At 32.0% G+C, this 18,150-nt stretch overlaps 1 protein-coding gene across 4 annotated transcripts in view; it reads left to right on the forward strand.

Moving 5' to 3' along the window:
- The first annotated feature begins 370 nt into the window (after positions 1-370).
- The window catches only part of Cog2 (conserved oligomeric Golgi complex subunit 2), a 48,597-nt gene continuing 30,817 nt past the window's right edge, over positions 371-18,150 (forward strand). For 2 of the 4 annotated variants that reach the window (XM_085810102.1, XM_085810103.1), the window contains exons 1-2: positions 372-677; positions 14,007-14,168. In XM_085810102.1, the coding sequence (XP_085666228.1) occupies positions 615-677; positions 14,007-14,168 (225 nt within the window). In that variant the 5' untranslated portion in view covers positions 372-614. Of the gene's footprint in view, positions 678-895; positions 1,046-14,006; positions 14,169-18,150 lie in introns of those variants that run through there. The other 2 variants (XM_085810105.1, XM_085810104.1) reach the window with 2 other exon arrangements.

The raw sequence follows: 18,150 nt of genomic DNA on the forward strand, positions 1-18,150 counted from the left end.
AGCCAAATATATATATATATATAATTACCAAATAGTAAATGGTGAAATCTTTCGAGAAACGGGTAGCAAAAACCGACCCGTTCTTCCATCTCAACGGTGTCCAGACTAGGGCCCCAAATCCATGGAACCAACCAGCCAGCTGCTTGGTTGGTTTTTGTGACTTTTCCCATGTATAATATGAATACGAGCCATTGCATTCGAAATGTCCTCCACAAAGGAATCCCTCCTTTTAAGGCATATAGTTCTCTTGCGCTTAACCTAACTCGTAAACCTTCAGATGTTTCTTTCTTGAGAGAAATGTATAGAAATTAAAGAAAACTCTTTATTATGTATTTCTTTCTGTTTTTCATATGGCAACAGCATTGAAAATATCTGGTGTCGTATGTGTTTGTTTACGTCGGTCTAGCTAATTTCCACTATGTGCGGTGAAAACTGAATGTCTAACTGCAATATTTTCCTGTTCCTTCTGAAACGTACAGTTTTTATGTGTGTAACAATAGATATAACTATGGTTAACTTTATTGAAATATAGGACTACTAAATTTAGAAGTTTATAATTAATTTACTCGCAAATTGCATCTTGAAAGTACGATTTTTAAAATTTATTCCAAGAAATGGATGCGTTTCCTATCTCAAAGACATCTGCCCTTTGCTTCAACACGGAGGAGTTCAAAATGGTCAGTTGCTAGAAAAAATGGGGAAAGTGCACAATCACCCACTGCTTGGCGTGTTTTTAAGAATTGTACGTACTCGGTATTCATGCACACATCGACCTATTTTCACTTAAAACAAACATCTCAGAATTGCACAAAATGGCATTGCTTTATCCGTGTTTACATCGACCTATTTTCACGTAAAAAGTCAAGAGAAAATTGACAAAAATCCAATTCTTCTTACTCTCGTAAAAAGCGCCAAACAAATAAGTGGGCAATTCTGCACTTTACCCGAAAAAATTTATTTTTGAAAATAGGAAGTATATTTGAAATTTTTTCGGAAATCTGTTTAATCCTAGTATATGGTACACACGGGATTTGGCGACATCATGGTAAGCAGTTAATGCAGTATTTATAATGAACAGTAAAAGAGTTATTTTGGTTATGGCGACAGTTTTCAATAGCGCATCAAGGCCGTATCGTATACTAGGATTTCACCCGAAAATCTGTCGTGAATGTGTTCATTACTCTGAGCTTCTTGAAGCCAATGTCATTGTTCTATGTGTTAACCACCATAGGGATAATGTATGGGAATTGAATTGTTGATGACAGATATTTGATATTCATATATCCAGAGATAAGTGTTAAAGTTTATTGGAGAGGAAATTATTCCTTTTACTAGCTTTTCATACTATGTTTAATGATAATATATGTACTTTTTAAAACATTTTTTGGTAAAAATATATTTAAGGGTGCCTCTTGGTGAAAATTGGTGATTGACCAGCCAGGCACAATTTCAAGATGGCCACTACCAAATAATAACAAGGCAAAGAATGTCAAACGACAAATAACAAATCAAGAAATATACAAAGGAAAACCAAAATAACAAGTCAAAGAAATGCACAAACTTGGTGTCCATGGTAAAAACATATTAACGGGTATCCCTTGGTGGTACATGGATACCGCGTTTGTGCAATTCCTTAACTTGTTATTTTGGCTTGTGTAGCGGTGATTTTCGTGCCTAAAATTGCCGCTACACAAAACTAAAATAACAAGACAAAGAATTGCACAAACTCGGTATCCATATACACATCGACCTATTTTCATTTAAAACAAATCAGAGAATTGCACGAACTTGGCATTGCGCACTCCCTTGACTTTATCCACGTACACATCAACCTATTTCACTTGAAAAAACATCAGAGAATTGCACAAACTAGACATTGCGCACTCCCTTGACTTTGCCCATGTACACATCGAACTATACAGTTAGAAAATCAAATTAGCAGCCAACAACACAAAAATATATATATAATCTCAATAAACTACATTTTAAATCAAACAATGAAATAAAATAAAAAAGGAAATTCATCTTTGCACTATACAAAGGAAATATCTACTTACCTTTATTACAAATTAACATGTATTCAATCAAACAAAATTCTTTAACAGCATCCAAAAACTTCCTAGAATTATCTGAACTAGAACAAAATAAGAGTAAAAAATATCCTCCATGATAGCGTTATCGTCCAACATTCGACCATACGCATTTCCTTCCTACAAAGAGGACACTTAATAATGGCTATTAAGTAAACCTTCATTTACAGACCAATCAAGTAATCTCTTTCCCCCGTTCTTTCCAAATCGTACGGAAACTTCAAATTAATCTTACCGCATTCAGCTATTTTTACCGTCTAAACCATAATACAAGCAATATACTTCCTAACCAACACACACTGCAAACCCTTACGAATTTACCGCAGTCATGCTACTGATTACATCATAATAGGATTTCCATAACATTCAACTACTCGGGCTACTATAAATTAAACAGCAACTTCACAATAATACGAGGGGTACCCTTCTCTCTACTCTGACTGTGTCCATGTACACATCGATCTATTTTCACTTTAAAAAAAAAAAAAAAAATCGGAGAATTGCACAAAATATGCATTGCACACTGACTTGACTTTGTCCATGTCCACATCGATCTATTTTCACTTAAAAATCAAAGGTGCACCCAATTCTACAATAGAGCCAAACAAAAATATATAATCTCAATAAACTGCATTTTAAATGCATTTTAAACAATGAAATAACATAAAAAAGCACTATACACTCTTATCATATCTATGCGCTACACAAAGGAAATATCCACCTACCTTATTTAGAAATTTCTGTGTCTTCAGTCTGTGGCACATAAAATTCCTTATCAGCATCCAAAAACTTTCCTCAAACCATGTTTCCTTTCTAATGAAATGCTTTATATGGAGAGTATTTGAACCTTTCTTGAGACAAGGCCATCTGAATGACCTTTACGTTTGACCATATGCATTTCCTTCGTACAAACAGGGCACTTATAATTCTGTTAAATTAGATTCAACAAAGTTTCTTTTCTTCTGTCCTCAACCACTTTTAAAAAAAAAAACACCGGCTGATCTTTGGAATATGGTAACTGGTAGTTTGGCGACATTTTGAAGGCGATAAAGGTAAAGACCTAGGACTTTGGTAATAATGTGAGAAGCACTCAGTCCCGATTACGCATTATTTTGTGTGAAGGAAATGAGAGATCATGAGATATGTCATGTGACATTAATGGACGAATTACAGTTGTTTAATCGGAAAAGGGGGGAAATCTGGAAATTTCGTATTTAGCTATATTCTGTGTTGTGTGAAAGTGACATTAATGGACGAATTACAGTTCTTTAATCGGAAAAGGGGGTTAATTTCGAAAACCTTCATTGTGTGCTGTGCGAAATAGTGTTGATTAATTTTCGGATTGCATGGCACTATGTAAAGTGAATTCTAAATTTTTAATGCATTTATCTGATAATAATAATAAGTTGAGATTGTGTAAAAGGAAGGATATTACAGTCAAAAGTCATTAATTCGGACACCCATAATTCGGAATGATCTATAATCCGGACATCAAAACTAAAAACTTTCTGCGCATGCGCCGCGTTGACACATGCGCAGAGGCGTTCACGCGTGCGCGTAAGACCTTTTACGACTGTGCAAGTGCAGAATACGTTTTCGCGTGCGCATTTTATGTATAATGGACGTATAAGCTAAAATTATCTAATTATCTATTTCAGTTAATGTTGATGATTGCGTTGTTCCTTAATTTTCGAATTGCATCCGGCTTATTATTTTTTGCAGACTGTAAGAGCAATTTTATAAAAGTAAGCTTAAACTTTCAATTATATCAAATAGAATTTCCGATATATATTTGGGTTGATCTTTACAATATGGTAACTGGTAGTTTGGCGACATTTTGGAGGCGATAAAGGTTACTACCTGGGACTTTGGTAATAATATGAGCAGTACTCAGTTCCGATTACGCATTATTTTGCGTGAGGGAAATGAGAGATCATGGGATATGTCATGTGATATTAATGGACGAATTACGGTTCTTTAATCGGAAAAGGGGGGAAATCGGGGAAAAATGTGGAAATTTTGTATTTAGCTTTATTCTGTGTTGTGTGAAACAGTGTTGTTTAATTTTTGGATCCCATGGCCCTAACTAAAGTGAATTCAAAATGGGTATTTAGGCATTGTGATAAAGAGAAGTTTGCTTTTTATTTAGCGGAGGAAGTATGGAGGAAAAATTCGCAGAAAAAATCTTTCAATAATTTTATTGAATGAATTAGAAAAGTGTATCCGCCACATAATCAAGATTCTGAAGAAGATTAGGTAAGTTAGTATTTTTAATTATTTGAGGATATTATTTTTATGCATTAAGGAATTTGGTATTATTGGGAAAATTGTTATTAGCAATGATTTAGTTTAAAGTAATTAGGATTGTAAGGTAATTTTTATTAATTTAATGTATGTGCTCATTTATATTTTAAGTAGTGTTTCTGAATTTAATTATATTTTAATGAAATGATAGTTATTTTGTGAATTTTATGTTTGTAGGAATTTGGTATACGTTTAAGTTGAAATAAACGTGCATGGAAATAATTTAAATATTTGGTACTAAGTATTTGTAATGCTTGCGGTATGAATTCGTTGGTGACGTGTATAATGTAATAGATGATTTAGAGGTAAAAGTTTTTGGATATTTTATTTATTTTATATGTGGAAATGTTCATATTTGTAAAGGGTAAATACTTTTTCGCGATCAGGTAATTTCATATATGTTCTTTTTACCGGGTTTAAAGATTGAGAAAATTGTCATGTATTTTCGTGAAATTTTTGTAATTTATGAGAAAAAAGCAGTGTACATGGATATAGTGAAGAGTGTGCGCAATGCCATTTTTGTGCAATTCTGGGATGTTTTTTTAAGTAAAAATAAGTCGGCGTGTACATGGTTTATGTGTATGTGTTATTTTGAAAAATGCGTAAGGAGAATGGTATTGTGCAGTTTTTCCTAATTTTGCAGTGAATATTTGTCATGATTAAGCAGTTTTGTTTGATAAAATTTCTAGCATAAGTGTAATTCGGCTAGTAGATTGTTGGAAGAAGTGTTCAGGAGATAAAAAGAAAAGAAACATGTCTTTACTTCGTGAAGACAAAATGGCGGCGGGGAAAAAAAAATAGAGGGTTGCTGTAGGAGAGTTGGTTGCCAAATTTTCGCCAAAAAATCGCCAAGTTACCATAATGTAAAGATCAACCTATATTTGTTAATATGTAAAGGATCTAAAGCGAAAGTATGTTTTGAAATCCGAAATCTGTTTATCAATTTCACGCTGCTCGGCGGCGGGCGCGTAATGAATTGGAAGTTGATTTGTCAGCACTATCCTTATCTTCAGCGCAGATGTTTTTATTTTATTTGGCTTATAATTCCTTACCAAATGTAGTATTTCATCTCAATATGCTCCGTCTTTGATATGATTTAAAACAAGTTCCTCGTCATTATAATTCGCTTCCGATAGCGAAGAAAAGTGACAGAGGTTATTGAAAACAAAAAAATTTCGATTGACAAATTAGTCGGTGTTCTTGACACAGCAATTATAGGACTTGAACGGCGGAACTTTGTAACTGAACAAGAAATTATGTCTGTTTAATAGAATTAAAGAGAAAGTATTATCACATGAAACGAATCAAAACTTAAACAACTTACATTGAAAGAAATGTTTAATAAAGTAAACAAATAAATATTAAGCTTTTTCCTTTTGCAAATTTTGATACCCTTTAGATCATAATTGTTCTTTATTTCATAAATTACGGTTTCATATTTTTAATTTTAGAATTTCTGCATGCCATCTTACGAGATTTAAACTGATGATCTATAATCCGGAAAAATCGATAATCCGGAATCGCCGAAGTCCCGACGAGTCCGGATTAACGACTTTTGACTGTACAAGTTTAAATGGCGGTGCAAGAAATATGGTGAAAATGGACATTTTGTGAAAAGGAGTGTAAGGAAGGATACGTGGTTTGCTGAAAGTAGTTTGAGTAGGTGAAATTTTATTAATTTCTTATTACTTGGTGAATAGACTTCCAGTTGACTACTGGATTTAGGATTTAGAAATTAGCAGTAGTACTGCAGCGACGTAATGAAGATTCTGAAGAAGATTAGGTAAGTTGGTATTTTTAATCATTTGAGGATATTATTTTTATGCATTGTTCTAAATGTAAGGAGTAAATAAATTAAAATGGTATTATTTGAAAATTGTTATTAGCAATGATTTAGTTTAAAGTAATTAGGATTGTAATCTAATTTTTATTAATTTAATGTATGTGCTTATTTATATTTTAAGTAGTGTTTTTTAATTTAATTATATTTTAATTTAATGATCGTGATTTTGTGAGTTATATGTTTGTAGTATTTTGGAATATGTTTGAGTAGTATACGTTGAGTATTTTCATGCATTTTCGTGAAATTTTTCTAATTTATGAGAAAAAAGCAATGTACATGGATATAGTGAAGAGTGTGCGCAATGCCACTTTTGTGCAATTCTGGGATATTTTTTTAAGTAAAAATAAGTCGACGTGTACATGGTTTAGTGATATTTTAATTAAATGATAGTTATTTTGTGAATTTTATGTTTGTAGGAATTTGGTATACGTTTCAGTGGAAGTAAACGTGCATGGAAATAATTTAAATATTTGACACTAAGTATTTGTAATGTTTGCAGTATGAATTTGTTGGTGACATTTATAATATAATAGATAATTTAGAGGTAAAAGTTTTTGGATATTTTATTTATTTTATACGTGGAAATGTTCATATTTGGAAAGGGTATATACTTTTTCGCGATAAGGTAATTTCATATATGTTCTTTTTACCGGGTTTAAAGATTCAGAAAATTGTCATGCATTTTCGTGAAATTTTTCTAATTTATGAGAAAAAATCAGTGTACATGGATATAGTGAAGAGTGTGCACAATGCCATTTTTGTGCAATTCTGGGATGTTATGTTAAGTAAAAATAAGTCGACGTGTATATGGTTTATGTGTATGTGCTATTGTGAAAAACGTGCAAGGAGTTTGCGATTGTGCACTTTTTCCCAATTTTGCAGTGAATATTTGTCATGATTAAGCAGTTTTGTTAAATAAAATTTCTAGTATAAGTGTAATTTGGCTAGTAGATTGTTGGAAAAAGTGTTCAGCAAATGAAAAGAAACATGTCTTTACTTCGTGAAGATAAAATGGCGGCGGAAAAAAAAAAAAAAAAAATAGAGGGTTGCTGTAGCAGAGTTGGTCGCGAAATTTTTGCCAAGAAATCGCCAAGTTACCATAATCCAAAGATCAACCAAAACACCTTCCGCTCTCTCGCTCTCTACCACCAAACATCCAGTTTACTACCGGCAGCCATTTTATGATGCAAAGTACACTATATGCAACGCAGAAATAAGCTCTTATAAATATTTTCCCATCAGTCAAATTCACCGCAATCACGTCGTAATAAAGTTTCCATAACATTCAACTACTCTGGTTATCATAAATGAAACAACAGCTTGGCGATAATCCAAGGGACACCCTAAAATATAGGCTAACTGAATTAAATTCTTAATTGCTGTGTGAAATTAAATTGAGAAGAAAAGAATTTTTACTTTAGATGAAGTATTCAATGAAATCACTGCAGGATTTCAGCAGCTGCATACTTTTGTTATTTTTTATGCCATTCAAACTTTTGAATGAAACACGTAATTTATGATCAGGTGGCATTCACAAGCAATAATTCCTCTGTATGAAAGAAGTATTTCAGAGTATTATTTCCATTATTTCTGGGGAAGTTGAAACAGGAATGTGGAAGAGGAGTCTTTTTTTAAATTTTTGCAGCTTATTCTAAAATACAATCACCAGAACAAAGTTCTAAGTGTTGTAGTACTAGTATGTATAATATTGTAATTTATTCTCAACTAGTGTAGGTGTTGCTAGTTGTCAAAAGCATGAAAGAGCTACAAACGTATTTAAGAAATCATTTTCTACTGGGTATATAACAACATTAGCAATCAAGGATCTCTGCAATGTCATTGATGGTCTTTTGAATGAAAAAAACAAGCAAAATAATAATATAATTTCAAAATGCTGGAATTGATGTATTTCTTCAAAAATAAACATAGAGTTTTAATTTATTTGTTCTGTCCTTTTTTTTTTTTTTTTTTTTTTTAAATATCCTGAGGGATAGCAAAATCAAGAACCACCCTAGGCAACAAAAGTTCTAACTATGCCACTGGTGCTACCCTGCCACTTGATAATTTAAAAGTTAATGAAAAAAAAAATCATAAGTGTAAAATTCATGCAGCACAAAACTAAAATACAGAAAAACGATTTAATTATAGTAATCAATTGGAAGGGAAAAAAAACGTATTGTCTATATGTCTTTAGCTCATTGCGAATCCAGAGTCATTCGATCAATTCTGCAGTGTAGAAGCAGAGAATGTCCATGTTTTGTTACCAGGATGACTGTAAGACACCAACACCTTTATGCAGGTTAGCCAGTATTTGCCAAGATGGCTTCACAAAGGAGTGCCAGAAGAAAAAAGATACTTTTATGAAAGTTGCTTTCTTCAGTTTAAATACTGAATTTCACAAGAATGAGTACTTTCATGCTGAGAAAGTTATGTTAAGATTTCTATCTTAACAAACAGTTGTTGACTCAAGTAATTGTATTGCAGTTTTTATGACTGGCAATTATTATACAGCAGTCCCTTTCAATTGACATATGAATAAATGTAACTGGAAAACATGTCCTATATCATCTAGAAATGGGATTATATGTCGTAATGTTTGCAGGCTGGATTTGGCCGTATCAAAGGCATGCCGCATTTTCTTTAAGCAAGGAATAATTGAAAGATTTACCAAACCAAAGCACTTGATGCACATTGTACTCACTTATTAAGAGTCTTTGTAATAGCATTTTAAATATAAAATAAGATACATGTTTTGAGTTTTAAATATAAAATATGATAAATATTTTACACAGATTTCACTTGAATTTATTATAGTTTATTCAAAAGAGCATTAAAACATGAAATATGTATCTGTAGCCTATATTTAGTAAGCTTATAAACATTTATAACATTATAGGAACTTCCATTATAATATTTTAAACTGTGTAAGAATTTTAAAAAATGTTATTTGGAGAGTATTTTCTTACCATAAATTTAATTGAATTATTACTTCAGTTTTAACCCCTGATGTAGAATTAGCTGAAAGAAGTAACTGTAATGTAGTTTAGAGGCAGTTTAATGCATTGTGGAGCAGATTTATTAACCTGCTCCACAATTTTTAATATTTTAAGTGAAACTTCCGCAGGGCGGCCGTAACACGCTTCAAGCGTAGTTCTACATTTTAAAACTTTTAAACATTTAAAACACTTTCTAAATGTTTTATTTGTTTGAGTTTTTATTTTTGTTTATTCTAATACCTCCTAGAGTACAGAACTAATCAGGCATTCCATTTTTCTAATTGAATTTGCCCAGGGTTTTATGAATATTCACGCCATTTTACATAAGATACAAGACAGTGAGAGATGGCTTCAACGCCTACTCAGCAGAAAATATAAAAAATGAGGTTGTGAATTGGAAAGACAAGAAGGACATACGTTTGATGAGTACAGTCCATAATAACTCGATGATTGATGTTAGAACACGGAAAAGAACTTTAAAAAAACCAATAATTGCAGAAGATTACAACAACAAAATGGGAGGAGTGGACTGCCTGGATCAAATGTTATCAAATTATCCTGCTGTTAGAGATATTATTATTTTTCCATTATGCTTTATTTCATTATAATTTTACTTAATATTCATTGACATTCATCCACTACAAAAGTCATGTATGGAAAGTTATGATGTACAGAGAAAACAACATTACACACTACGAAAAACAGACGGCCGCTGGGGAGGGGGGAATTTTTGCGGACAGGAGAGAACGGGGAAAGGGTTAAACCTAATAGAAAATCATACAATTTAAGAATTAGAGTAAAAGAATTCCCCCTTCCCTTGCTAAAATATTTGTGCAAAAGAATTTTTTTTTTTTTTTAATATCCTTTGTAAGTTAAGCAATTTAAAAAATAATTTTTATTTACTTTTTGTTGTTTTATTGTATTTTATATTGAATATTGTTTAACCTTCTGAGTGGCGCAGGATTTTAGATCCGTCATGAAGACCAGTATTTAAACAGCATTTATTAATTTAGTTTGTATAATTACTTATTTTAGTCTGCATTTTCATAAACTTTATTCATTAAGATGATATTTACATTATTAAAGAAAGTAAGAAAGCAAATTATCTTAAATTATAAGTTATATATATGCCAAGTAGCAAAACTTCTGATGACCGGATAAAGCCGGTCATAATGCTCAGAGGGTTAAAGTGTAATGAGTGACTGAAATTTATATCTGTATTAATAACTTATTAAAACTTTATGTTATGTTTTATATCGGGAAAATTGCATGCATAATTTTAACATATAGTGCGATCATTTAACTGTTGATCAGAAAATCTCCATTGTTTTTGTGTTTAATGCATTTTCTTTCCTACTTATTTGATCCAATCACTTCATTTACGCTAAAAAATATAATGGTATTCTTTTACTTGGCAAGACTAGATATTATGGTCCAGTTTGATGTGTTTTCCAAAAATCGTCAAGTCGCCAAATGGGTTATTTTCGCACCTGTTAGAAAATCGATAACTCATCAAAACACCATATTAGATGGTTGCAATTTTGAATGAATCCTATAAACATGCAAAGAATTCATATATAAAACAGAAGTTTGAGAACAAGAACGAAAAATATTTGAAAGTTAATAATTTTGTATTTTGTGGGATCAACAATATTACTTTTCATAATAGTATCGTATATCATTTTTAAGATAAGATAGTAGCAAAAGGGTGTAAAATGTTTTATCTCAAAATTTAAGAAATTGTAATAAGCAGTAAATCAGCAATAAATAATTAGAAAACATTGATTCAGATATAAGCTAAAACTTTTAAAAAAAGTGCAGAAGAAAAACGAGGATAAAATTCAAAATTTCAATCGACTGAAACATGAGCCATAATATAGTAAAAAGAAAAAATAGTTTTAACACATAATTTATATTTTTATTTATAATAAACAGTAGAAAACCACATTTGTTTATATCTGTACTAAAATGTAACAGTACAATAAAGATAAAATTTAAAAATCGTGCGCTCATTTCAATCACATGCTTAATCACATATAATGTACTTAAATCTAATGAGATTATAACTCTATAAAAGAGTAATAAAAATGGATCTCATCTTTTCCAGTCGCTCATGTGATGATTGTGGCGGATAAACAATCTTAATTGCTCTCAGAAATTCTGAGAAGTGATCACTCGCAGATAAATGATCATACTTTCTTCCCCACATGTACTCAACCAGGTACAAATCAAATTCAAACCTGCCAAGTATCCTTCAACTTTTATGGCATTCCACATGCCCTCGATTGAATTGGTATGAACACCTGGCTCCAGATCCTTAAAAACAAGACTTGGTTTCATGAAAGTGCATGAATCCCTTGTCACTGAGGCAATCGTACGACTTCCAAGAGTCCGAAATAATAATAGATCCTAGCAAAATATTTTCCTTAATAATTCTCAACAGGCATTCTTTCAATCGCTCTTTTACCACACGAAAAAAACATTTACTCATTCGCCTTTCAATATCTCCAATCACCCATTTACCTTACATTTACTTTCCACAATGATACTTTCTTTTTCTAAACTTACTTTCATCAGTTTCAACTATAATTCCGGACCCTCCAAGTACATCATTCTCGTGCAAGCACATCTCTCTACAAAACATCTTCCAGTCTACCACAGTGTGGTCACTCACATGCAACTCATCCATAATAACCTGATTCATACATTTCTGACCCCATAAATATATTAGTTGAAGGATCAGACTTGCGGGTATTCGTTCCTGGAAAACCAAGAGCCCTTTCTCTTACGCCTTTTGAACTCGTGCTTGGAAGGACCGGACTACCGACACCTCCATTGACACAAATCTGGCGCATCTTTCCTTTCAACTAATTTCATACAATTTTTACAGTTTGGACATTCGTACGCATTTAAAATCAAACCATAATTCATGTACCATTCTATCACACACCTTCTGCCCTTATTTTGCAACCGAATCAAATAAGCAAAATCCACACATTCAACTCTTTTCATGCCAGCCATTTGCTTGCACTATTCACAAGAAGCACAGTGAAATAAGGAATATTAAAAAAGCTCAGTTAAATAATATAAACTGTAACCCTAAACCATAACAATATTTATTATGGCCACAAAGAATACGGATTGCCAGATTTGGTGCAATTTCACTTAACTTGGCGACAGGACCATAATCTCCAGTCTAACCCTTTTATTTTAGCAATAGCTTAAGTTTCTTACTGAATGCCATCACAGTTAGCTGCATTTAAAATTTATCTTTCACCAAACATAAATGCTCCAAGCATTTCATTTTTTCATTCGTATGTAAATTTATGTATAAGGGATATTACTATCCACTTCTATATGCGTCAAAAAAGCAAATAAACTTTGCCTGTCATTTTTTCATCATATCAAATGTTCATCTTCAATAATTGTTATGTCTGTTAAATAAACCAGATTGGTGCTTTTTTTGTTAACAAAGTACAAGTTGTCAAATGTCATAGTCTATATTACATCATGAACAGCTGTGCATTGATTATCTATATTGTCGCCTTCTACGGGTTCGTGGATTTGGAGTGATTCAGTATTACACAAGAGAGTTCCAAAGACATGTTTACAGCCATAAAAAAAACTATGTTAAATATGCTGAAATAATCAGCAACACATCCTTCAGGCTATAATGGTGAAGACAGCTTCACAGCAAAGCACTAAAGTATAGCTTCTGACTCGGTCGATTGCTTTCAGAGCTCAAGACACCACTACTGAACTCAATGTACTGAAGATAATCTCCACGATAAACTCATGTACTCTACTCTGTGTACAGGCAGGTTTTATATAGCTTTTGGCCTACCACTACTGAACTCAATGTACTGAAGATAATCTCCACGATAAACTCATGTACTCTACTTTGTGTACCGGCAGGTTTTATATAGCTTTTGACCTACCTTCGAGAACATTCTGGGATAAAGCGGTAAGAATTCATTATAGAATGTTCTCACTCCCTCTATGGCAGCTATTCTCAATCTTTTGACTAACGTATACCATCTAAACAAAAACTGAAAAACTTTAGGACAGCCACTACATTTTACAATGATTATTTTTCAATTTCTCAATAGAAATATTAAAAAAATATATATTTTGCCGTTTGCACAACCAATTGGCTATTTGTAGTAAATATGCAGACATTAAAGAAATATTAGATTAAAAATTGGTTACCATTTTAGATATCAAAATTTAAGTTATACTACTTTAATTCTAAAATTTAGTGGGAAATTTGGGCCTGTTTAAGAAAGATCTGTTTCTTTATCTCTGGTCTTATTTCATTTAGTTTTAACCATAAATTAGGATCCACTTTTAATTTTGTTTTGCATTTATTTTTCAGATATAACATGGAAGAAAATCCTTGTTCACACAAATAAGTTCTCCAAAAAGGCAATAAAATTTTTATAGTTTTATTTGAAATGCCTTTAAATTCTTTTTTTCGGTTCAGCCAAAAGTTAACAAGTGTGTTATTTTTTAAATCTGAAGTTAGAGTTCGATCACAGGAAATTTCTATCAATTGTTCTTTTTCCACACGAGATAAAATTTTGGTTACATTTGAACAAAATGGATTTCTAATTCAATTATTCTTTTCATAAAGCTTTTTCTGTCTTTATGGTTTCTACCATCTAACTAGATTTTGCGCCAATACTATTGTTTGGTTCTAAATGGCACCTCATTAACATAAAAGTGCCATCAAAGTTTCATAAATGTATTACAAATTTGATAATTTTATTTTAGGCTGATTTTAGTGTTGACAAATTTGTAAGTGACTGTCGAAAGTATGCAACATTAGAAGTAATGCGAGAAGATCTGAGTTTGTATCACAAATGGCTGTGTTCTGCTATGGTGGAACTCATTAATAAGGATTATGCTGATTTTGTCAATTTATCCAGTAATTTGGTGAGTGTTTTATTTTTGACTGTATATTTTTATTGAAGGAGATGTGTTTATCATATGAAAATACTTCTACAAAATTTTTTTCATGAGTCTAAAATAAATTTATATTGTTTATAAAGACAATTGTCATTATGTGTTTTACTGTAATTTAGGTACTTTATCTGTACAGTACAAAGTCCGTAATCTGGGATGATCTATAATCTGGACCTCAAAGCCACAAACTTTTTTTTTTTTTTTTTGTATGCTTTAAGCATGCACGTTTAATGTATAACGGATGGTATAAGCTAGGCTAAAATTATCTTTACTGATTCTAAAGCATTTCAGTTAATGTTTCAGATTGCACTGTTCCTTAATCTTCTAATTGGATCCGGCTTATTATTTTTTGCAGACTGTTATATCAATTTTATAAAAAGTAGGCTTGAACTTTCGATTATGTCAAAAAGAGTTTCCAATTCTGGTGCTGTTATACCGCTTTCGATAGTGAAGAAAGTGACAGAGAGGTTATTGAAAATTAAAAAATTTTGATTGAAAAGTTAGTCGGTATTGTCTACACAGCAATTACAGGACTTGAACAGTGGAACTTTGTAACTGAACAAGAAATTATGTCTGTTTATAGAATTAAAGAGAAAGTATTATCACATAAAAAACGAAGCAACTTAAACAACTTACATTGAAAGAAATGTTTAATAAAGTAAACAAATAAATATTAAGCTTTTTTTTTGTAAATTTTGATACCCTTTAGATCATAATTGTTCTTTAGTTCATAAATTACGCTTTCATATTTTTAATTGTATAATTTCTGCATGCCATCTTACCAGATTTAAATTGATGATCTATAATCTGGAAAAAACCCTAATCCGGAATCTCTGAAGTCCCAACGAGTCCAGATTACGGACTTTGTACTGTATTGGGTATGCTATTTAAATTCCAGCATATTATCATTATTGATGAAACATGTTTTCATAATTGTGAATATTTAGCTCTCTAGCGTGAGGTAAATGAAACTCCAAAAAGTGCTGTGAAGCAACTTATAACAGGTAGACCATAATGAGTGTATGGTGGCCCTGTTTCAGTATCATCCATCATATATATCTTAAGGGTTCATACCATGACAACTAATTGTTATTTCACAGATATGTTACAAATGTATCAAAAACTGTACATTAAGTAAACAATACTGGTCATAAACATAGTGTCTTGTTATTCCTACATGTTAACCCTTTGCGGCACAGTGTGTCTGGTCTGAACACGCCTAAAAATTTCCATTTGTACGCACAGAAAAATTGAATGAAAAAGGATTTATAGGTTACTATAGGTTACTCTGAACCTTCTTCATTTATAGTAGATGGCAGCTCAACACAAACCAGTCCATATATTTTAGCCATGTTTAGTTTTTTAAAACCCTCATTTTTCAAAGAAATCTTCTAGATTCCTTTTTTTTTTTTTTTTTTTTTTTTTAGGGTATAAAACGAATTGTTTAAAAAGAAATTTCTATGTTATTTTTTTGGCTGTATGCTCCTTATTCTATATTGATTAAATTTTTTCCTTGAAATCTTGCCTAAAATCAAACGGCGAACCCTAGGTGTGCCCAGACTGGGCTCACCGATAATCTAGGACAAATGAGAGTCTTTTTTTTTGTTTCTCCTCATCTCATCAGTCAGTTCATTAACAACAATGCTTGTTTCAGCACTCTTTTCGAAGCTCTATTCAATCAGTGTGCCACTTTGGGCACACCCACAGAATTAAAACGATAAGTGCTATCTTCATAAAATTTTACTTGTATACATCCTCTAGGCCTAATTAGACTGCCTACTTTTTTTTTTTTTTTTTTTTTAAATCAAAACTACGATTTTAAAAGGTAGCGTGCTGGAAAGGGTTAATACAGACCATAGTGAAAAATCATTTAGCAGGCTCTGGGCTGTGGAACTGTGCCTTGTCTCCCATGTTTTACTAATGGATTTGTTTTTAACACTGTAAAAGCTCTTTGTAAGTTGTCAATAAACTTTTGTTCTCATTTGTGGTTTCTTTTGACGCTAAATCAATGTTTATTTACATTCCAGTTGAGAGAGTGTTAAAATTTTTTAAAACCAAACTTCATGACTGCATTTTAATACATATTGAAATTGAAAAGTTAATTTCTGGTACTAAAATTTCTTTGAGTCAGACACATTTCATTTTGGAAAATAATTATTGCCAAACTGAGGGACTAGTTATGTGTAATCTCTTCAGCCAAGTACTTGCTGAAATTTACGTGCATTATTTTGAGGTCAAATTATTTGATAAACTATTTTGGCTGGGGATAATACATTAATGTTTTTTATGGTAATAAAAAATATTTCACTCATATTTTATTTGTTATGAATTTGATCAATCCAGCCATGAAGTTTACTTCTAAAATTCAATCTGGCACTTCCCTTCTTTCCTCAATGTTCAAATTATCCACAATGAATTTTTATTTCATCACCACTGTCTATCGTAAATGTATTTCTGTTTATTTGTCTCTCTATGCTAAATCATGTTACCTCGCTAAGCCAAAAAATGGCAGTTCTTTCATGTATAGTGCACTGACAAAGTTTGTTTTTTGGAGTCTTGCTTTCTAATGAATTCATTTATTTGAAATCAGTTGCTATTAACAGAGGATTTTCCATAAATTCTCCAGAATTTCAATTTTCCTGTCATTTTTCTCACCTATAGATAAAATTAATTATTCTTGAAGGTTCTGTCTCTGGCTTTAATTGTTGAGGAATTTATAGTGTGTAACCGGCGGCAGGCTCTGCTGATGACTCCACGTAATGATAAGTATATTTGTTGAGGTTGCATATTACTTACTGCATTTTTTTAACATAAAATATATTTATTACACATTTATGAGAAGACATTTATTTTTTAACATAAAATATATTTATTTATTATTCCTATACAATATATAATAACTTGGAAAACATAGAACAATTAATGTGGGTAAGATTACTATCCTCGTTACGTGAGGATCGTGCTAATGGCAATTCTCTCTAGTCGAGAGTTCCAGAGCATTCTGCTATGTTGTTCAGTTGGAAAGAATCTACTGACTGAATTAGCCATGCCTCATTAATTTTTCAGTTGTATTTTACATCCTCTGATTCGTTATATCTGGAACTGTGGTAATCATTGTAGATCCCATGAGATTCTAGTTCCCTATATTTCATTATATGTTCTCTCTGTATTCATCAAGAATTCTTAGCATACATATTACACAGTAAAAATTTATCTTTATTTCGAGACTTCAAATATGCATGATACTCCTCGAACAGCTGGTTTCTCTTCTCTATCTGCGCTTCTGCCTAGGGTTGCAGTATTTATCGGCACACACATGGGGGTGGAAGGCGCGCTCCTTATCACTATCATCAGAGTTACCCCCCCCCAGTTCCCTTGATGGTCCTTAGGCAGATAGCCCTAGTGTGCTTTGCCATAGTTAAATAAACCAAACCAAACCAAACCTTTGATGGCAGTTCAAAGGAACGACATTGGATAATAAAATATTTAAGAGGATCCGTGCTGTCGAGTTTTTTTTCCTTGATACAAGATTAGGATATAAAATTAGAAAAATCAAAATGGGATTCAACATTATGACTAAATAATAATGCACACATATAAGAGTCAGATATTAATAAATATATGAAAAAGCAAATTAAAATTTTTTTTAAAATTGTAATGTAAGAAGCAAGTTTCTTTGGAAAGTGCATATGCCTTCCCAATCTTGTGAGAGTTTGTGTCTTAGAGTTCATTAGATTAGAATTATTTTATTGAACTATTGTCAAGTCTCTGTCTGGTTTTAATTCAGATTAATCAGAGTCTGGAAGCAAATAGGCTGGTTTGGCATGATCTATGGACTTAGTAGATTTAACGCCGTTTATTTTAATCGTGAAAGTTTTGTCCATTCTGATAAGGACTTTGTGCGGACCTGAGTATTTCTGGCACAGCGGTGGCTTTACTCTATTGATACATA

The sequence above is a fragment of the Stegodyphus dumicola genome, chromosome X2 (assembly GCF_044657685.1).
Source record: "Stegodyphus dumicola isolate Sdum_Otavi_A_Nest chromosome X2, ASM4465768v1".
In the NCBI taxonomy this organism is placed as follows: domain Eukaryota; kingdom Metazoa; phylum Arthropoda; class Arachnida; order Araneae; family Eresidae; genus Stegodyphus; species Stegodyphus dumicola.